The 22,442-nt window shown below is 41.3% G+C and overlaps 1 protein-coding gene across 1 annotated transcript in view; it reads left to right on the top strand.

Moving 5' to 3' along the window:
* TNS3 (tensin 3) overlaps window positions 1–22,442 on the top strand; it is a 118,689-nt gene that overhangs the window by 62,785 nt on the left and 33,462 nt on the right. Inside the window, exons 13-15 of the mRNA XM_010576755.1 lie at window positions 6,228–6,406; window positions 6,758–6,875; window positions 6,965–7,048. Of these exons, the coding sequence (XP_010575057.1) occupies window positions 6,228–6,406; window positions 6,758–6,875; window positions 6,965–7,048 (381 nt within the window). The remainder of the gene's footprint in view (window positions 1–6,227; window positions 6,407–6,757; window positions 6,876–6,964; window positions 7,049–22,442) is intronic.

Genomic DNA, 22,442 nt, shown 5'->3' with positions numbered 1-22,442 from the left:
GCGTGCCCACTACAAATCAAGGAGAGTTATCTAAACTGTAAAAAGTTGGTTTGTGATTGTTTTGTTTGTGATGGGATAGGAGTATAAGGGAGTTTCCTACTTTTTTTTTATTATTATTCCTTAATGTGAACTGTTTGTTCTTTCCACAGAGACAGCCATAAAAAAGATTTTTATCACTTAACACAAGGTTCCTGGAACCTCCTCTTCCCCTTTACGTTCTCCTTAGCCCCCATGCCTTTTAGGTTGTAAGGATAAACACAAAGTTAATTTTACCTTTTGGAATTTCAAATTAGTGTAATGGTATTTGTAATCTGAAATGTATAGATTATTTTGAAATACTACTTAGATGCATTTCTTAACCAGAAAACCATAGAGTTTTGTAAATGTAAACTGAGTCCTCATAAATTAAGTCCTTAATCTCATTTACAGAAATCTGTATAATAGTCCTAGTCCCTCATTGGACCCATACTTCAAGATGGTCACCTGACAAATAGGGATGAAGAAAAAGTGGAGGCATTCAATGCTTTTTTGCCTCAGTGTTTAATAATACTGACAGACCCTGGACTGCCCGGTCCCCTGAGTCGGAGGACCACGAGTGTGGGAACGGTGACTTCCCATTTGTGGACACCGAAGTTGTAAGGGACCAGCTGTACCAGCTGAATGTTCACAAGTCCGTGGGGCCTGATGGGATTCATCCCAGAGCGCTGAAGGAGCTGGCGGACATTACGGCAGGACCCCTCTCAATCATCTACCAAAGGTCTTGGGAGTCTGGGGAGGTCCCTGCTGGCTGGAAGGTCGCCAGTGTTGCTCCAATTCACAAGAAGGGTGTGAGGGAAGAGCCAGGGAACTACAGACCTGCTAGTCTAACCTCAGTTCCCGGAAAAATTACGGATTATACCGAGTACTATTGAAAAGCATTTAAAGCGTAACGCACAGTCAACATGGGTTCACAAAGGCAAAGTCCTGTCTAACTAATTTGGTACCTTTCCGTGATGAGGTCAGCTGCCTGGTGGATGGAGGGAAGGCGGTGGATGTAGTTCTTCTGGGTTTCAGTGAGGCTTTGGATACTGTCCCTCCCAGCATCCTTCTGGACAAGTTGTCCAGCTGTGAGAGGAGCGGGTTCACCGTGCGCTGGGTGAAGAACTGGCTGAAGGGCAGAGCTCAAAGGGTTGTAGGGAATGGGGGGGCTACACCTGGCTGGCGACCGGTCACCAGCGGTGTTCCTCAGGGCTCAATTCTAGGGCCAGTGCTGTTCAATACATTTATCAACGATCTGGAGGCAGCAGTTGAATGCACCATTAGCCAGTTTGCTGATGGTACCAAACTGGGAGGTGCTGTTGACTGTCTTGAGGGACAAGAGGCCTTGCAAATGGATCTGAATAGAGTGGAGCATTGGGCAATCATCAATGGCATGAAATTTAACAAGAACAAATGCTGGATTCTGCACCTGGGATGGAGTAACACTAGGCACAAGTATAAACTGGGAGAGGAGTGGCTGGAGAGCAGCCCTGCAGAAAGGGATCTGGGGGTGCTGGTTTGACAGCAGCTCAATAGGAGCCAGCAGTGTGACCTGGCAGCCAAGGGGGCAAACCCCATCCTGGGGGGCATCAAACACAGCATAACCCACCGGTGAAAAGGGGTGGTTATCCTGCTGTATTCAGTGCTGGTACAGCCTCACCTTGAGTATTGTGTGCAGGTCTGGGCCCCACATTTTAGGAAGGACATGAAGGTCCTTGAATGTGTCCGGAGAAGGGCACCAAAGCTGGGGAAGGGGCTGGAAGGCATGACCTGTGAGGACCGGCTGAGGACACGGGGTTTGTCTAGTTTGGAGAGAAGGAGGCTGAGGGGCGACCTCATTGCTCCCTACAGCGTCCTGAGGACGGAGGAAGGGGAGAGGGAGGTGCTGAGCTCTTCTCCCCTGTACCCAGTGCCAGGGCGTGTGGGAATGGCTCAAAGCTGCACCATGGGACATTCAGACTTGACATGAAGAACCATTTCTTTACTGAGTGTTGAAGAGGCATTTGGACAATGCCCTTAATGACATGCTTTAGCTTTTGGTCAGCCCTGAAGTGGTCAGGCAGTTGGACTAGATGGTCGTTGTAGGTCCATTCTAACTGAAATTATTCTATTGTATTCTATTCTGATTTCTTTAATACTAAAGGAAAGCAAATCATTATTATTCTGATAATTTGAAGGACATTATGAGCCTGCAAGTTATTCAAGGGATAAATAACTGCTAAATATGGCTTTTACAATTTGTAGTGCTAACCAGGATAACGTGACTCTAGAGACTCTACAGCATTTTTATTCTGTTGTGATTCACTGTATCATAATCTTCCCCCTCCCTGCCCCCAACTAGTCTGAATAAGTTTATAGGGTTTATATAAGTCTTTTCTATAATAGATGCTTTTGTTTACAAAGCAAAAAAACCTTTATCAAAGAAAACAATGCAGAGGACTAGAAAGGCAGTTGAGTGGCCTGAAGTAATATTCAAATCTTTAAAGGTGACTGCACCTCTTCATGCACCAAGTCATGATGTGATTTAGAGCCCCTTATAACAACAAGGGGTAAAGAACAAGATGCTGAAACTTTCATATTTCTTATGAACTGTGTTTTACAATTCCCTGTTGTAAGGGGTTTCCAGTTTGACTGTAATTTACACGGTTGGCTGTGGTAGACTAGGTAGAAGTTAAGGGAAACTCTTTGATGGACTATGCTCTGTTTTGGAAAAGACTAATAGTTCTAGTTTACAAATGATAAAGACTTCCACGATGGGCAGAAGGGCTATTGGTCCAGCTCGGTTTTCCACCTCCACAAGAAAACTTCTTCCCAGAGAGTCCTACCATGTACGCTGTGCTTGCCCCACTCACATAAAGCTGGTTTTGAGGCTAGCCCACAAGCCCTGTGACTCAAGTGGAAACATGTAAGCATCGTCTTACTGGTTGTTGTGGTAACTGAAAGTAAATGTGGATCTTGTTAATGGTGTACCTCATGCGCTTAGTCAATACAAACATGTGTAACACATGAAGAGTTAATAGTTTTTGAAGTTTAGCGGGGACAACTGCTAATATACGAGGTAGAGCACTGTCGTTGACATGCCACCGCAGACGAGGTTTTTAGCTTAGTGTTTTTTTCTTTCTAATAGTTGTAAATACCTCTCACCAGTACTCCAGGAAAGTGAGGCAGCTAAAGAAACCAAACAAAGATTAACCTTTAACCACTGGCCGTGCTTCTGTTAGCTGTAGCATTGGCATGGTGATAACCATCTGACAAGATAAATGCCTGGTTTTGATGCCAGTCTGTTGGAATGTTATTATTTGTTCTTCAGGGAAATAAAATTATTTTTGTAGTTCACAAGGGAAAAGAGCAATGAGAGTATACAAAATACTTTCAAAGAAATAAATACGTGTGCCTGGGAATTTATGAAGCTCTGCCAAAACTTTAAGCTAAACTACAAGAACAAAAATGAATGATGTGACTTCTAGGAAGTCTTGGCTCCTGACACTTTACACTGTAAAAGATGCCTTTTAAATTAATAACTCTAAACATCTGTTACATTAAGTGAGGCAGCTCTGAAGTACATTCGCGCAACTAATAAACTAAAGAAAAGTCATTTTTTGCTGACTTCTTCACTTAATTTTCATCTCTTAGATTCAAGTTATTTGCTTTAAGCTTTTTTGCAATATATCAGCTCAACTGCTCTGTGTCGTCCAACATCTGCTGGGAATTTGATACGTAAAGGACTTCTAGTCTATTTAAGGGAAAAGTCCAGTTTCCCCGAGATACGTGTTTTCAGCTTTCTGAGGACTATATTAACTTTGTAGAAATTACAGGCTTCACAAGTGTGTGAATACTAATGACGTGAGTGTGTGAATATCATTGATGATGAAGCCCTCTCGTTAGCGTGACAAATAAAATCACGCTAAATTTTAAGGTCTGTTTTGACTCATCCAGAAGGTAGACATTCTCTCTCCAAGTAGTCTACGTGGCTGTGTTAAGTAGGAGAGGCACATTCAGAAAGAAACTGCCTGTACCTTAACAACTTGGTTACAAATGGAGGGAAACTTGGATGTGCTGTTCTGGCTCCCATTGCCTCCTGCAGAGGAACGGTGGGACTGGGAGTGCCTGGTCTCAGATGGTCTCTTTGAAGGCTGAGATGCTGCACAGTGATTCCCACTCATTTTTCTTTAGAGAAATTACAAATAAAAAAAAAAGAACTCAAATGCAAAAAATTGGTAAATTCTGGAGTAGTATGAACTCTGTCTACATTCCTAAGTGTCTTCAGTTTCAGTAGGAATCTTCATGACTTCTTAGCATCACTTAAGAGGTTTGGAAGATATTTGTGGTTTAATGTCCTTTTCTTTTCTGGTTTTGAAGATCTTGTTTGATGCATCTGGTTTGCTCACAGTGTCTTCAGAAGATACTCTTTCCACCTGAAAACCCATACATAAAGTTTCTAGTCAGGGGAAAAAGGGTTAAATAAGTGTTTAAAACATGGGTGCTTAAAAGATATTTTTGTTTTCGAAGTTGCACCATAAAAACACAATCACAGCTGTGTCTTTTCCAAGATGTGCTAGGTATATTTATATTGACGCAGTAAAATAAATAACGGACTAAATTTGGACCCTGAAATTTAACCCTGTTGGTGGAATTTTCAGAAGTGACTGCCAGGGTTTGTTTTATTTATTGGCCTTAGTAGTAGTTACTGTTGCACTGGCTTTGATGGTAGCAGAGCTGGATTTTAGAAAGTGTCTAATTCTGTAGTTTTACAAAAGATTTATTAATATTTTTAGGATAAGCCACTACTTGCCAGCAAGTTATTCAGGTTGATACATACGTATGTCAATGAAGAATCACTTAAGTACCATGGATTTTAGTCTGAAATCCCTGTCTATATTTTAATCTTGAATAAAACCTGTTCTCCTATACAGAAACCTATTCATGCACTGATGCTCTATAATTGTGCTATACAAGCAAGGTGAAATGTCTATAATACACGCACTTATGCTGCATGCCAGATTTTACACCTTGGCTTCTGTCAGCTACTTCAGATTCGGAAATGGATCCGTGTGAAGGTGTATGCGATTGTCTTTCTCACCAAAGTGGCTGGTTCAGCTCTCCGGCAGGTTTTAGATGAAGGGCAGGCTTTGGACTCCTACTGTTAGGGCTCCATGATCAGGGTGTGTAGGAGATGTGCTTAATCAACACATACTGCAGTTGGAAATGATTGTAAGAGTTTAAATGATACCAAGCAATGAAAATAAGTTCTTTCAGAAATCCTCAACTCTTTTAAGAGAAGTAGCTAATTCTCAAACATCTTTTTGCGTATACAGTCAATAAAAACTCTCAGTGGAGTATCTGAAAAGTTGCTATGCATATGGTTATTTTTGTACTGTCCTGTGACTACACAGGAAGGACTACTGTGGGATCCTTATTGTTGACTTATTCTTACGAAGAAGGGTGGAAGAAGCAGTTGCTGCAGGAATGTTCTGGAAGTGCCTGTTGGTGGGAGTGGATGACTAAGTATAAAGTCCTGCTAATCACAAAGCTGTATCTAATGACACTCTCTGAATAGTGACTTTGGAAACAAATACTGCTTTATGCCCTTGAATATCCTGGATTGTTCTGCTGGCTCAGCTTACTCTTGTGCCCTGTTCCTCAGACTCCAAAAGGTTACAGCTCCTGGGTGTATCTAATACCTAATTTTTGTGATTAAGTGTGATTGCCACGTGCGTCACAGAAGGTGCACAGTGGTCTGGGTTTATAAGGGCCAGGGTGTGTGTTAGCTAAAAAGAAGCTGTTTTTTCAGGGAATATGCAGTCCTGGAAAGAAGCAATGGTTTTGCTGCTGAGAGCTGCTGTGCGTTAGGGGTGGAAGGAGAGGCTTCCCGGGGGGCTGCCCGAAGCAGCCCTTGCTGGCAGGCTCTCCCCGTGGCTCTGGGGACAGCCTCTTCCAAAAAGGAGCATCAGCAGAAACATGCCGCTACGCTCCTCAGGAACCAGGTGTACTGCAAATATGTTCCAACTTGTGTCAGCAAGGCTAACTACCACTGATTTCCCCCCCGCCACCTGTGTGGTTTTGTAAAGGAGTTATGAAACCAGTTATTTCATGAGCATTCTTGAAGAGAATCACTGAAGGCACAAGAGTGAAGTTTGTTTTAACAGCTCTAACTGACAAAAAACCCAAGCCAAACCAGTTTATTAATCAGTTTACCTATTTGTTTTCAGCAACAGGTACGCAAGATGATGATGCAACAGGGGGAAGGATCAGAAAGTTAAGTGTTGGGCAGTATGACAATGATGTGCCTGGGCAGCTGTCATATAACAGGTGTGGATGGATGAAGTCTCCTGCGACGGACCAGGCTGTAAATCCAGGGTCACTGATTCCTGTAGGGGACAGCAAGGAGGTAAACAATGAAGAGTTTTTCAAGAAATACTTGTTGAAGCAGATGGCCAATAGGGAGTCCCATATTCATGTTCAGTGTCCAAAATCAGTGTGAAGCAATTGGGCACTTGCACCCTGGCAGTAAGAAAAATAAATGACTAGTTATCTCCAAAATGCAATTCAATGTTTAAGGATGTCCTGCTCTTGTCCTCTCTGTGTGTTTGCATGTTTTCAGTGTTCCAAGATCTCTCTCTTGGAACAGTGGATCAGACTATATGAAACCACCTGTAATCTCATGAAAAATGCCTCACTGTGTTGTAGGGTTAAGTGGGAATTTTCACACTGTAATTTTGGGGTTTTGTGCCTTTCCTAGATGGCTGTTGCGCATTACCAAGATGAAATAGATGGGGGAATCTTCTCTCCAACAAAAAATGGAAATGAAGCTGTCCCATCCACACCAGCTTTTCCCCTGTCACCAGAGACATCATATGGTAAGGAAATGTCTCTCTATGTATTTTAATAGCACTATTAACATTTTAGCTATTACTGAAGAGGAATTGTACTTTTCCTTCTCTCCTAGTAAAAACACCTCCGCTATACCGTCAGCGGATTCCCTCCAGCCAAAAGGTCAGCAGCCCGTCTGAGCTGTACAGAACCAGTCCTGGTAAGATACCCCTGATTCCTAAACCATTTGAAACTGAACTGTGCTTGAAGGCAACTAACACAACAGTGGTTATTCCTTTATAAATAGGACTTAATATCTGATAAATTTAGACATGTGCAAGTCAGAGAAATAGAATTTAGCAGTACTATTTTAATCATATCAAAAAGAAGTAAACAATGAAGAATTATCCAAGAAAGATTTAATGCTGTTAATTTCCAACAGGGAGTCCCATGTTCATGTTCAGTGTCCAAAATCAGTGTGGAGCAATTAGGCGTTTGCATCATGGCAATAAAAGGAAATGCAATTCAGTGTTTGAGGCTATCCTGCTCTTGTTCTCTGTATGTGTTTGCATGGTTTCAATGTTCCACAATCTCTCTGTTGATATTTGATAATATCAAAATAGTACTATCGGGAGACTGGAGTTCTGTGTGATTTTTAGTAGGTTTTGTCTCCATCTGAGGAAAGAGGCGTGATATCCATGTTGCCATTTTTCCAAGCAAGTGAAGCTGACAATAGAGCTTGGCAGTAGCTATGCTCAAGTCAAGGAGATCCTTAATCAAAGAAATGAATGTTCTGGAGGATTTTTTGCCACAATACAGTTTGTTGGTAATAGTTGATTACATGGTTAAAGATTTAATGTGATCTAGCTATGAATTTTATTAATAAAAGATTCTTCTTTGGGGCCTTAACTCTTTGCTGCTAAATGTAGCAGCAAAGCTATTGTTAGCTGTTACCTTTTTTTTTGTGAAATTTTTTAAAACAATAAGTTTTAAAAAAAAAAGTCAACGTGACTGCATCAGAAAGTTCTGGACATAGAAGGAAGCCAACAGAATTTGTATGAAACCTGAATAAAAATCACAGACGTTCATTTAAATTGTATGCATTAGAAGATGTTCAGATGATAATTCATGTGTATGTGTAGTTTTATTGCTTATGCTATGGCTCAGGCAGGATCTTGATAGTAGAGTTTCCAATAAATTTGACGGTGGATTTTGATGCAATAGTAGTTACAGTGTTGTGGTTTTAACTTTGGAAAAAACCCCTTCCAGTTTAATTTGCCTCATTTAATAGTTATCAAAAGCAAATAACATCAACACAGAATAAAATTATCTTTAGTAATAAAGCAGTGTTCTACCCAGTTCAAGACATGTCTTTATGATTCAGTTGCTGTGGCTTTGCCCTTTACTTTCTCAACTCTTAAACAATTAGTGGTAGATATCCTCCAGAGGGCAGCTTCAGCAAATCAATTACAGGTTGCTTACTGAGTTAATCTGCTGAACACTTTGTTTTTAAATGGTTTCCATTGGTGTTGCTAAGATTTAGGACTTGCCCTGGAAAATTTTGTGGCTTTCATTCTATTTCTCTATTTTGTTGGTAATTCTCCTGCTTAATTCCAAATGCTGTCATCTCTCAAATGCTGGGTTTAGATACACAGTTAATGGGACACTGAAAATAATTACTCTAGCTTAGACCAAAGCAGGTAATTCTCCCTTTGAATACCCCTTTAAAATGATGCACAAGGTGTACTGAATGCAACAGGTAAAGTGCTTGCCTCCCTATGGCTTTGCTTTTAGCCACAAACGTAATGTACTTTGACACTAAGGTTAAAGATATATGAAGTGGGTCAGCTAGAAAACATGCAATACACCATTGGTGAGCACCTCTAAGAAACGTTAGTTGGGTGACTTTCCCACCAGAGCACAGAAACTTCTGTTGCCAGAGGCAATATTAGAGTCCTACTTGAAATATTTTTTTCTTTTCTCTCTTTTCCCTTCACTATTCTACTTTATTTGTTGCCTGTATCTACAGTAAGTATCTATTTACTGTATTTACTTGCTTCTGTGTCTTCGGACTTCAGCAAGAAGTGAAGAAAACGTCTTCTCATTACGTTTGCTGCCAAACCCTAATTCGTGGCGAGAGCAAGAGCATTGTGTTTTGTGCGTTGAATGAGGCCAAGAATCTGAAGGGAACAGAAGTAGCTGTTCCTGTGGTTGAGACTGCTCTAACGCACGTGCGACAAAGGTGACTCTAATAGTATGTGCTTTGCAAGAATTCTTACAGCCCCCGTTTTTAGTACTTTCCTTTGCAGCCTTGCTGCTCTTTTAAATGCTTTCATGGTTTTTATTTTAGTAGATGTTGGGAAACATACTGACTTCTCCAGGGATTTTCAGCAGATTGAGGCCTTTGGAGTCATGGACTCTGGAGTCTTAATTTCTGCCATTAAGATACTGTGCCTTTTGTCTCAGTTCAGATCACCCTTGAATTCAAAATAGTTTTGTTCTGCATCTCAGCTTTGCTGCTTATCTGCATTCCAAGTTAGTAGTGAGGATGCTGTAACATCTGGCTACCAATTATCTAGATACATCACTGTCTTATTTCCTCCCCACTTCCTTGTAGAGAACAGCTTTCAGTGTAGTTAGCACTTAGCATATCAAGGGAGAACTGCTGTGGGTTTAGAAAAGGGTAAAAGTATACATTTTACTACGCTACGCATTTTAAAAGAACAATACATGGTTTTGTGTATTCTGTATTCAAGAATTACAATGACATCCACTCTTTACGTATACAAAGTGATAAAATTATCTGTTCTTTTTGTAAGTTATTCTTGTTGTAAACTGTGTACCTTCTATCTTGAATGCATCCAATTCTGATTCTTAAACTATTTCTTGAAGTGAAGGGCACTGTCTTCACTGAAGCCTGACAAAACCCTGTATCAAATGGTGCTCTGTTAGCCCTAGAAATCTTAATTTTCTTTCCAGGTGAAACCATTTTGTTAGGGAAAGACAGTCCAGTGGTGTTCCATATCTGTCTCCCTTTCATTAGCTATGCCCTACCTCTTCTTTCTCCCCATACATTTCTTTCAGACGCCCTGTCTGCGCCAGCTAGGAAAAGCAGGATTCCTTTCCAGAGCCTTGTCCTTTCTCAGATGGGCACAAGTTTCGCCTCCCTCAGTCCGTGTTCAGGCACACAGCCCTTTCCCGTCAGTGCTGCTGCTCCGCTGATCACTTGCTGCCGTGGTTTCGTTGCCCTTCTCCTCACTTTACATAGCTTGCAAGTAATACAGCGCCCGCGGAGTTCATTCTGAATTATCTTTTGAAAGACACCTTGTTTGTTAAGACAAACTTGAGCAGTCTATAAATTGGCTGGTTTTGTAAATACCCCGTGAAAAAGCAGGCTCCAGATAGAACCCAGATAGAGCTCTCGAGTCACACAATAGCCATTGTATATCCCACGAGAGAGTCCCACGCAGCAGTGGAGGAACAGAAGCGCTATTTGTAGGCTGTTCTGAAGCTTATAAAGGCTCTCTTGTCTCGGACAGCATACAGCTAATTGAGGTCCCTTTGTATACAGAAGTAACAGATAAAACCGCGGCAAGCTCCTGGCCGGAGGACTGAGCTCTGGCTGACCAGCCCGGCCACCCCAGCCCTCGGGCTGCCCCTTGGTCAACCCTGGCCAAAGCACAGACGGAGCTTTGCAGAAAATCTGCGCTCACAGACGGGCACTGTCTTGCAGCGGAAGGCAGGGATCTGCGGAACAAGGGAAGATTGTCCATAATCCTTCATCCACGTACCGAAAAAGAGGAGACGTGATGTCCCATTTTTCCGTCTTTTCTGAACAGCCGAAGTGAACTCACGTAGTTCAGACGGTGCGTACGGTGGAATGGTAGCACGGCTGCTGGTGTGAGGGATCTCGGAGCCTTCAAGGACGTGTCAGGCCTTGCCGTTTCATACCCGCCATGGAGCTTGGCCTAGGTACTCCACTCAACGCTTGTGCTACGCACACAAGCTGCATCTTTTCTAAAAATTGCCAGAAGGTCATCTTTTCTCTTCGTGCTGTCATGGAACTCTTCAAGACCAGACACTGGCGTATTTCCATGGGTTTTTTTTTCATACAGATTCTGTTTTTATCTGACGGAGGCATTGTAATCCTAAATTCCCCCCATTGACTAACATCGGCTTACTCCGTCACATCACCCAGCAGAGTGATGTGTTCCATAAATCTCTTGGGAGGCAGAACCGCAACCTAACAGATATCCTCCTTACTGCATAATTCTATTACTGGTTATAATTTTATACTGTTGTGATTTCATACTGTTATTCCAGGATTGTAATTCCTGACAGTCACTGAGTTGCAAGGGAAGTGAAATGTACTGCTTAATTGTTTGATAAAAAAAGTCAAGGTTCTGAACTGAAAACGTTTTCGGTGTGTCAGGAGGGTTAGTAGCATAGGGAATAAAAGTGATACTAATTTATGAGAGGGAAAAATTCCCAGTTTATGATGTGCAAAAAATTTCTCCACAATATGAGAAGGTTTCAGATAATATTTACACCTGCTTTCCTCTTCTCCCCTTAACTGTTTATATAAGGTGTACATGTCCAAAGCAAGAGATAGGTATGGAGCTTTTCCAGACATCTGGGTTTATTTGCTTACACCACCAGTGCATCCACTTCAGTGGGTGGTTACCATAAGCTCTGTCCTCCTGGAAACAAAGGTGCATTTTGATTTCTGCTGCTGTTGTGATTTTGGGTTGGGGTTTTGGGGAAGTTGTTTTGGTTTGTTTTTTTAGTTTTGTGGGGGTTTGTTTGTTTGTTTTAAACATTGAGGCTATTAATGAGCAATAAAAAAATATAAGTAGAGACAAGAAATTTACGATGTTTACTACAAGGCAGACAGACAAGGTCTGTGTTATGTTTTTCACTTTCCCACAATTGACCTTGACATGTTTATCTTGTGGCTAAATACAGTGCTCATCTCCACAATATTTTTGTAATGAAACAGTTAATGTTTCTTAGTTATGATAAAATATACCATTTACTAGTGCATATGAAGCCTCTATAGGCTTCAGGAGCAAATAGGAAAGGACTTCGTTGGGATTCTACCAACATGAACTTAATTGGGTCTTCTAGAAAGAGCACGTGAAATGCTGTAAAGCATAGTCATAAGTGTTCAGAGGCTGCTTCTTGGGTGAAGTCAATATAATGTGCTATGATCTGTGTCATACTTTTTCCTCCCTGGATTCCTTTCATTGACACATTCAGCTCAGTGAAACTAACCTTTATACAAACTTTTTGTTGCACAAAGTTTGGAGATGACTTGATGTGTTTTCAAGTCTTTATTTTCACAGATGTCCTTCCCTTTGTGCCACTGATTATGATACATTTCCTAACATATCTTTCAAATACAAACATGGAAATTTTGTATCTTGTCTGGCCTGCAGAGAAAGAAAGAATGCTTATTATCAGCGATTTCAGTCTGGTAATCCAAATTCACAGCAAAGGTAATAATGTTCCATCTTGTGTGCTGAATAGATAAATGGTTTCATTTAATTTGCGTCGATCTGAATGGTGGAACATGTGTTGTAACAGAAGAACCAAACTAAAACTGAAAATAACTTGAAATACTTGTAGTCTATGCCTGCTTTTAGCGAATGATTTTAACCAAAATACTTACAGTTTACAACTGAGCTGTTTGGTAATCAGCTTTAATTGAGGGGTTTTTTTTCCCCGCTCAGTTTGGCTAAGATTTTCATGGGAGGTACTCTCCCAGTGCACACTGATTAATTTACCAAAGCTTTATTCTCTGGCTTAGAGATAAGAATGAAATTATTTAGAGATTAATCCATTTAGCTAGTTAAATATGCTGTATCTGATCACAGAATCAAAAATTCTTTAAATCTGATGCTTATGTCAAGACAAAGATATTTCACAGTAAAATGTTCTTCCGGCCCCGTGAGCTAAACTTCTGCAAGGGATGGGGTTTGGTGTGACCTACAGGTTGAACATAATGTTGAACATGAGACAAATTCATGTGCTACAGATGGTCGTGGAAAATATGTTGACTTTGAGTGCTAGCAGAATGGGTAATCTAGTGCACATGTACGTAACTCCATGTGCAGCTGCTCTATAATCCTGCAGAATTTAAAAAAAAAAAGGGGGGGGTGGTTAGGTGCTTCAGCCATTGCACTGAAGAGATGATCAGTGAAGCTAGTCACTGTCTCCTCTTCCTCCCACTCTCACTTTTGTAGCAGGATTTCCATCTGGACAGAAACACTGCGATCGCAGATCAGAACGAGCTTTAAGCCATATCCTGCCCTGTTAAAATTCCGTTGGAGAATGAATCACATACTGATTTGGAAAGACTTTCTGGTTTATGCTGTGTGTTTTGCATTCTGTGAAAGAATTCCCATTGCTTTTTTTGTTTTGTTTTACCGGATGACTTTTCATTCCATGTGGGGAAAGTGCTGATTGATAAGCAAATAGAAGAACCGAGACTGTCCCTCTAAAAAGGGAAAGTTAACAGCCTTCTCAGAGGCCGGTTGGCACTCTCTGCTTTATCCATTTGAACCAAGACACTGCTGAAAAGTTAGATCAAGTCTTCTGCCTAAAATAGCAAATGTAAATTAACTTTTCTCACAGGGAAATGAGTATCCAAGTGGCGGGGACCCTAAACATAGAAACAAGCTCTCCACTTTCTCACCCACTCATTTTGTCCTGTGTGTCCTGTGTTAAAGGAATGGTAGATCTTGTGACGAAAATGCTGTCCTACAGGAATTCATATGTAATAAGGTTTTTAGCTTGGGACATTTTAAAGTCTCTTACACGTTGTAAGTCTTCCATTAATGGTAGCTCAACAGGTCTGACTGCCTGTGGATCCCACGCTAATACCATTAAAGCAAATAACTGTGGATATGTTCTCCTTCAAGAAGATCCACCCTATAGACTTCATCCCTTATTTGGTGCACCTCACTTTAATCCAGTCTGTCTACTATATGTCCAGTCTTGACTCACTTTTTATAACACTGTGAATTTAAAATGGAACAACTGCCTTTTTTCAGAAGGAGTTATTAACTAAGAAAAACCTGGAACCAGCAGCAACACAGAAAACAGCACCTGCACGCTTGGCAACGCAGTCCACTAGAAACTCTCTCTTCATATCTTGGCAGCTGACAGCCACACAACGTTAAGGCTTTGATTCTGTCTTCAAAGCCTGCGTTGCAGATGCTCCCAAGCTCTTCAAAGACTGCCCGTGGCCGAGACATCCGTGGCCTCGAGTGCCCCACATGGCTGCGCGGTCCTGTGGCAGTGGAAGTGCCTGCCACCAAAATAAGGCGAGGGAGTATTTAGGAGAGACGCTTTTCAACAGATGGCCCACAAGCGTAGAATTTACTCACAGTGCATAACAGAACGACCACAAACCTTGTGGCGTTTTCAACAAATTATAGAGCATGCCGCTTCTGCGTGATTTTCCTGCACAACAAAACATTTGAGGGGGAAAAACCGAAGAATATAAGGGAAATTGCAGGAGTGAGACCTGAGCTTTGTGCATTTTGTCTAATGCGTGTACATGATGAAATGGTTTACTGGTGACTGCAAAATACACATGAGATAGACCCGTGAACCCTCATAATTTGAATTATCTGTTAGAAATAGGTGGGCAATTTGAGGACTTATCACCATTTCCAAATGACGCACGAAAAAGCTCAAGACTTGTATAAAAGTCTGTGCTGCGTTAATCCCTGTTCATTGTGCACTCTCAGTGTTACCAACTGAAGCACACAAATATGCTACTAGTAAGTGTACTAAATATACTTCTGAGGTACAGTAACAACTTGAAAAAATAAGTGGCCCACCATTTTTCTGACATTTCAGAAAGCAAATAAAACCCAGTATGCTAGGAAGTTCAGAGGCACTTGATCCATTCTATGAAGTCGTTATGTTTATCAAGTGACAGGTACTGAGCTTTTGGAGTATCACCTTTGGTATATTCCTGTTCTCTGTAAAAGTGAAGCTTTGCATGAGATACTTGCTATCACGGTTAGTAAATTGCACCAAGATTATATGGTGAGCACTCACTTGTGTGCTCTCTCCCTTTCTCTCTGTTTACCATTTTGCAAAACCAGCTGTGTGTTCTGGAAGATGCTCATTGATATTTTTCATTGTAAACAGATGAAGTGATGCTTCTTTCTGTTATATTTATTTAATTACATAGGTATTTTATCCAACGAACAGGCATTTACAATAAACAATTAAAACTTCCGATTTAAGTATTGGATTATAAGGTTAATCCTTATTGTCCACATATTGCTTACTTATTTTCAGAAAGTCTTGAAAAATCACACAGTTCCTTTAATAGCATTTGGAATTGTCAGTTTGCTTTCATTTTTTCTCCACCTCCTGCCCTCTTCCACCACCCCCTGCTCTGAAAATGTAATATATTAGATTTCTTTTATATATATATATACACACACGTACTTTTTTCCTAAGTGACTTTAGGATCCCTGAAGGGCCACAGGTACATTGAATTTTTTCCCCTCCATTCCCAGAAGGTTTGGCACTGACTTAGCACTTGGAATGGGAAAAGTGGGAGAAAATTCCTGGAGTGGAAAAAACTGGGTGCGTGTGTTGGGGGAGAAACAGCAGGAAGGAAGCTGGGGAGGAGTAGAGTTGCTGTAGCTGGGGCTGAGAGATGTGATGACAGTATGTTAAGAAGAACTAGTACAGAAAGCAGAATAGATTCTTGGTTTTTTCAGTCCTTCATCAAATAGTGTGTTAAGAACACAAACTCTTAATGGTGTGTAAATAAAATGAAGTCTGAATAGTACTGCATCTGTAGCATTTCAAGGAAAACAATGTGAAGGCAATCTGAGAATTTCAATCACACTGCTAGGTTGTGCCCGCTGTTGTCACTGGATTTCCTGAATAGTCTCAGTTTGTGTTAGTGCTCTCACACCCTTTTAAGAATTTGTTCAGAAAACTTCAAGAATAAAGTAAATGAAAATTAAATTCTTTGTGGGAGATTGTAAAACAGCTATGAAGGTAATGTAGTGCTGCAGGTGAGAGGTTCTGGATCTGTGGGATAGTCACTGGGATCCTTGAATTGATCTGTATACCAGATAAACTCTAGGAAATAAAAACTGTAAGAGAAGTATTATATAGACTTCTTTAAGAAGATGAAATTGCACCATGTGAGTTTTATTGCTTTCAAAAAGCCTGAAAAATTTTGCAATTTCTTGTTATTATCATTTATTCTATTCAGATTTTTGTTTACCATGTTTTTTTCTTTGAAGATAAGTGGAGAACAAGTTAATGAAATGTATAAGAAGGTTAAGGGAACATTCATTCAGATCTTAATTGCTGCAGCCAAGCTGAGCCTTCATTTGTATACGTTGTATACATTTACCCACTAATATCAGAAAGTTGAATCATATGAATGACAGCAAGGTTTATATTTTATTTATTTTGTTGAAACTGTTTAATGCAAAAAATTGGAATAAATTATGTCAAGAAAAGGTTTGTTTTTCCTGAGCACTCAAGAACCCCTCCGTACTGAGCATAGAGAATAGATGCAGCTCCTAGTTTCCTAAGATGGGATGCATTAGATTATAAATCCATTCTACGCTTGGTCACAGCAAAATGTTACCGGAAGATTAGCAAAATATTTGTTGTTCTGGAAAACAGTGGGAGTATTTTAAAAATAGCTTGAGATTACACATCGGTTGTGGCTTGCTTTTTTCATTGTTGTTACTTTGATGTTTTCATGTCTGGTCAAAAGAGAGTGTAGTATTAATACCTTTCATTCAGTGCTTTTGAAGGGTGCCTGTTGGTTGTAATTCTCTGCAAGCTGATTTGATGCCCAACTGGGAGATGACACACTCAGTGAGTTGATAAAACTGCCTAGTACTAAGGTATGCATAAACTGTGCATTTTAATGAAAGCTGAGACCTGTGTGTAAGTAAGAGGGACCTTATATTGCACTTGCATCCCTTGAAATAACAAGATCAAGCTCAAATACTCTATGAAACAGCAAAGTATAATGTTAAATGAAAATGTTTCTGCTGTGCTTAGATTTTATTTCTTTTATCTTACTATTATTTCTATGTCTGAGTGGCAGCCTAGCAATTTGAAAACTCTGCTTGCCTGTGTTCAACTGCCACAAATATTTTGGCAATGTAGTTATTATAAAGGATGTTTGAAAAAGAAGACGAAGTTTAAGAAAACATCAGAAAACAAAGTAGAGAATGTTGAATATGTTCAAAATATGCCCTCTGTATGCAATATTTGTTCTAGAAATTTCATTCCAATTTATGCTCCGTCAGGGAGCATAGTATACCACCAGTCTGTTTGGATCACTGCTAAGGACCAAAGTCAGCTTACCATGTAGATGCACTAAGAGACTTGTAAATACCTGCATGTCAAAGGACTGTTTTCAGACGTCATTCAGGAAATTGATGCATTTTGGAAACCTCAGGTTGAGTTACTCTTGAGAGGAAAAGCAGGTCAGAAAAGACCCACGGGTCACCAGAAGAGAATACCAAAGCAAGGGAGTGTTAGTGCTGCGGGTCGCGGCTCTGGCACTTTACAGCCTGAGGAATACTCCTCCTCCTGCTCCCACCGCCCAGCGCTGTGGGCTGCGAGTTCAGTGGGCATCAGCATTGCAACCGGCAAAGTACACGCTGTGACTTCAATGCAGTGACGTCATATGTGATCGCTCAGGTCTTGACAGGTCCGTACAGTCATGCTATTAAAGCCATTGGCGTTTATAAGCGTGATTGTCTTCTCCGTTTCCCACCAGCTGACCCTAAGTCTTAGACGTTTTCTAAATCACATTTACAAGGAGGAGAAGCTCTTGCCATGCAAATCTAATAGCCAGTTAGAGGATTCACGTGTCACGGGAGAGGTCCAAGGTCCTCTCCCTCTTCGGCATGATTATCAGCACGAATTGAACCTGGCGTTCCTATGCAAGTCTGAAAACTGTGATGCTTTTGAGCCAAATTTCTTTTTCTGGCTTAGTTCATAGACATTACTATTTAATACAAGTTAGAATAACGGTAGAGCAGGCTTCTCACAGGAGGAGAACTTGAATTCAAATCTGTGGCCTGATTCAGAGGAGGTCCTCTGAACAGGATAGAGGATAAAGGGCTAACTGTATTAGACTACTTAAAGTCTGTAAGTGTGAAACTCATGTAAAGAGATTCCTGTGGTCTGGAATTGTCACCTTTCTACAGTAGCATGAACCCCTCCCTTGTGCAGTGTTTATTACCTCGCCTTAGGTGACCAAATGAACATGATTCTTCCAAAGCTCTCATTTCCCATCTATTATATGGCAAATCCAGGCTTGTGCCCTGGGGCTTTGAATTCCATTTAGCAGCAATACATCTGAACATTTAATTGCACTGTGTGCAGCTTACATCCTTCCTGTAGCTCTAGTCTAAAGGTGTTTTCTCTTGAGAGAAAGCAGCAGCATTATCTGGTATTTATTTATTTATTTAAGGGGTTTTTATATTTTCCATCCAAGGTAACTGACTGTCCTTGGAATACATGCCTGTTAGCTGAAAAGAAGATGGCATTTCCAAAGGTTCTAAACACAGCTTTTTGTTATATTCACTGGTATCTAGGAGAGCTCATAATTTCTAAAATTCAAGCAATAAAATAAACAGTGATTCTGAAGTTGTAAATGTCAAAAAAAATGTTGTTTACATAATCAAAATATTACGCAGGAAAAAACATGTTTATACAAGCCTTCGGTGTTGTAACTTTTGATCATGGTCTCAAAGCAGATGTGCCTCTTCAGTTAAACTTGAAATATACCCTGATAATACACTGGCGGCTGGTTGTCGTGGACGGAGCCATGCACGTCACTCCTAAGAGAGAAGCAACAATGTGCTTTATTGGTGTGAGACAGTGAGTTAAGAAAGTTCAGTGGTAAATATGACGATGGTTTAACAAGACTCGATGGCAAGGTACACTTGAGTATTTACTGCATAGAGGACAGGGTCAGACAAAACTGCCAGGGAGACCTTCCCATTGAGTCATGAGGTTCAGAAAGGACCCCCTTGCGTTCTAAACCCCTTCTCAGAGGGGAGTTTAGGTGCAGCTGGATCCAGACTTAGTCCCAGACTTGGTCAGTAGTTTATGTCTAAAGGATTATATGTGTGCAATCAATCCTTGCTATCATTTAGCTAAGATGTCAAAGTTTCAGTGCACTTATTCCCAATTCACTTACCGAGTACCTGACGCGATAAGGACTCTCTCAACCTTGAGGAGTAACCTTGAGAGCTGTCCCTACCCAAGGGGAGATCCTGGTGTGCAGCCTGCTGCCATGCAGGAGAGCTCAAGGGGCCCTGGGCTGTCCACTATGTGTGGAGTAAGGTGATTGACTTATTGTCACATTTGCATACCAGCCGTCTTTTGGTTGGTGCATGCTCAATTAGCCCTCGGCTACTGTGTTGTTGTGTGTCTCCCCCAAAATCTGCTTTGAGCAGATGCAGCCATCGCGACCAGACGCGCCCACTACGACCGACCGCCACCGGTGGGTGTCACCTGAGGAGGGTTATGGGAAATACAGGTCAGGTTGAGGGGAGCACACCGTCACAGTGGTGGTGGTGGTTTGGGTTTTTTTTCTGGGTTTGGGTTTTTTTTTTCCCTCTCTAAGAACCAGTGAAAAATTGATTACTTGAGAGGTTTCTGAAGCACTAAGTTTTAGAGAGTTTGGTTTTTATTTTTCCCTTTCAGTGGGAAAAAGTCATGCTTTTCCCCACATAAATCTGTCATTTGACCAATAACTATCTATGAATTCACTGAAGTATATATGAGTAATACCTTACATGTATAGAAAAAAGAGAAGAATCTGAAGATGAGAAGTCCATCGCTAATTTTTGCTTGTTCTGACGATGCAAGAGATAAGCCATTGGCAGAAATTTACCCGCAGTTTAACAGAAATACAGGATTGGATGAGCAGGCAGTCTGGCAGATGTGGATTGTTTTTACACCTACCTGTTGATGCTAGTTAGCAGTGCGCATGGGTAGCATGCATTTTTGAGATGTTACTAGTCCTTTTGTCTGGAAAAGCTTAAATTAACAAAAATCCATGGGAACAACTACTTCCCTTGCTATGATTACATGAAACAAGCTTTTTCAAATTTTCCAGGGTGAGGCCTCCTACTATATGACGTGGCACTCAATGACTGTGATGTGCCAGAATAATCCATGTAGTTTGAGGGAAGGCTGAAGGAGAAGGCGGCTCCAAAAACTGAAGTACAGCTGTGAGCACACCTTTTCAAAACAATTAAAATCAAAATGATCCTGTGTTTGGGTGCCTTGTTAGGTCTGGTCTGCTGCATTCACAAGTCAAAGATGTTCTGTAATTTCAGAATTACAGATTGTCCAGCAATGAGCGAGGACACAGAGGAAATACACATTCAGTCCCACTTAAGTATTTTCAGTCCAAAGGCCATATTGCTGTATGTTTTTAAAGATGCTGTTCTCCTACATTAACTCCCGCAGAAGAGGAGAAAACTAAATTCATCTGTGTTTTTCTACACCTGATTTAGGCATGTTATTTCACAAAGCCATTCGTATTCAGACACCTAGTAAACAAAATCTGAAATGCACTGTCACTTGAGATGGACTCCCACATTCCTGTCAGTAATGGGACTGGCAGGGAAACGTATGCCATTCCTTCACAAAGCGTGGAATTTGCTGAATTTGCGTCTGAGGACCACAGCATAGCCACTCTCCTGCAGGGTTTCCTCTTGGAGAAAGGTGCATGTTACAATTCCAGCCCTGCATTTTAAGCTACTTTGGATAGATCTTGCAGTGTGATGGTTCTGATGAAACTGGGAGTCTTGTGCACTTTACCTAGGAGGCCTTGCTATGTGAGTGAATACTACCACCTGGCAGAGGATGGAGAACCTGACCTGATCCTTGTCTCTGTGCTGTGCCTGGCACAGCTATGAAACCAATTTTCCTTGCCAAATAACAGACCCTCTCCTTTTGGGATGGCATCATCTCACAAACTGGGCTCACTTAAACCCAACCAGTTCCTCACCCGAGACGTCCCACACCCCCCTTCCCTTCCTAACTCTTACTTCTGTGCTTTTGTATACAATAAAATTTCAGTCTGGCCCTTTATATCTCCTGGCTTCAGAGTTCCAGATAGTTTTTCTTTTCTTCCCTGGAACTCAGCTGGCTGAAACTTGGAGCTTGTGACAGAAGGACAAACAAAAGGCGAGGTTTTGTGTCAAGCACCTTTTGTCTGACATTAAGTGTTCATGTCAAAGAGGTTTTGTTGATGAACAGCACCGTAAGTATAAGCAAGTCTGATTCTGTTAGAAAGCTCCATGCAAAAAAAAAATCTTAGCAGAAGGTGAATTTGATAAAATGTTGACAAAACTCAAGTACGTTAATGATTTTAATTACCTGGCTTCTACTTGCATTACATTCATACGTTACTTTGGAGAGGAACGCTTTCTCACTTAACCCAGCCTTTGTGTGGTATCTCAGCCCACTGTTACCTTCTTGGTTAAACATTACTTACCCTTGTTCTCTTCTAAGTCAGCAAGTGCAAAGAGAGGAACAAGCAGAGCTTCCAAAACTTGAAAATCAGGAAGGAAATGGGACATCCAAAGGTTTCCTGTGATTACAGTGCTTTTTATGCGGAGCCAGAAGTGCTTTCTACGGAGAGCAAATTTCCCTAATAGTTACTGTTTATAGGAGTTCGAAGACTGTGTTCGATGGCATTTGTCTCTGCCAGGAAGCATCCAAGACAAAGTGTAGTTGTATAATAAATTAATCAAAGTAACTGATGGCAGTTCTGGACTGCTGCATTGATAAGCTGTTCTGCCCCTGCGGCAAGGATTGTCCCTCCTTTTTTACCTGATAGCGTGGTGTATATCACGATGACTCCTTGCTATTTGGGTGTCCTGGGTGCAGCCATTATGAAGGTGTTTAACAGGAGCAGCTGCTATGAAGAGAGAATCAGTGGTAGGGGCGAATATTCTTAGAAAGGAATAGTTTGATTTAGTTTACCTCTTGGTCTGTGGAAGAAAGCAAGATTCCAGTTAGTTTCCCAGTACTCGTCTCTCTAATCAAGCCAATTTGTATGTTTTAAAGCTATCGACAGGGTTTAGTACGTGCGTTCAAAATATGTTGCCGTTAGAAATTTGAAAGCGATTGAGTAATTCACGGCAGGAAAGCTTTAAATGGTCGTATTTGTTTCTGTCCGTATCAAGTAGTTCCCTATAGTCATCCTTTCAGAAGACCCGGTGCCCTGGGCCACGGGAGAACAATCCCAGGCGGAAACGCGCTGCCCGTTGCGGCGTTTCCACTCATCTTCCTGACCCGTAAATAAAACCCGCTCCGAACAATGACGGGGCGATGGTGAACGCGGCGCGGCGGGGCTGCACGTGCTGTTTTGTGAAAGAAACCTTGGGAAGTGAGTCAAGCCTTTATTCAAGAGCTCTGGACGCTAAATTTATCGGAGAGCGTCGAGCCAGTTTGGCGTTGCGGAGCAGCCGGGCTTTGGGCCGCCTCAAAAAGCGCTTCTCTCGGTTTTGTGCCTGAAAGAGACCCGGCCGTGGGGTGCGGCCAAGCTCAAAACCCCAAAACCCCGGTCC

Source organism: Haliaeetus leucocephalus, unplaced genomic scaffold (genome assembly GCF_000737465.1).
Source record: "Haliaeetus leucocephalus isolate CR32 unplaced genomic scaffold, Haliaeetus_leucocephalus-4.0 Scaffold41, whole genome shotgun sequence".
NCBI lineage: Eukaryota > Metazoa > Chordata > Aves > Accipitriformes > Accipitridae > Haliaeetus > Haliaeetus leucocephalus.
The sequence above is the reverse complement of the archived record's forward strand: the minus strand, read 5'-3'. Positions and strand labels throughout refer to the sequence as shown.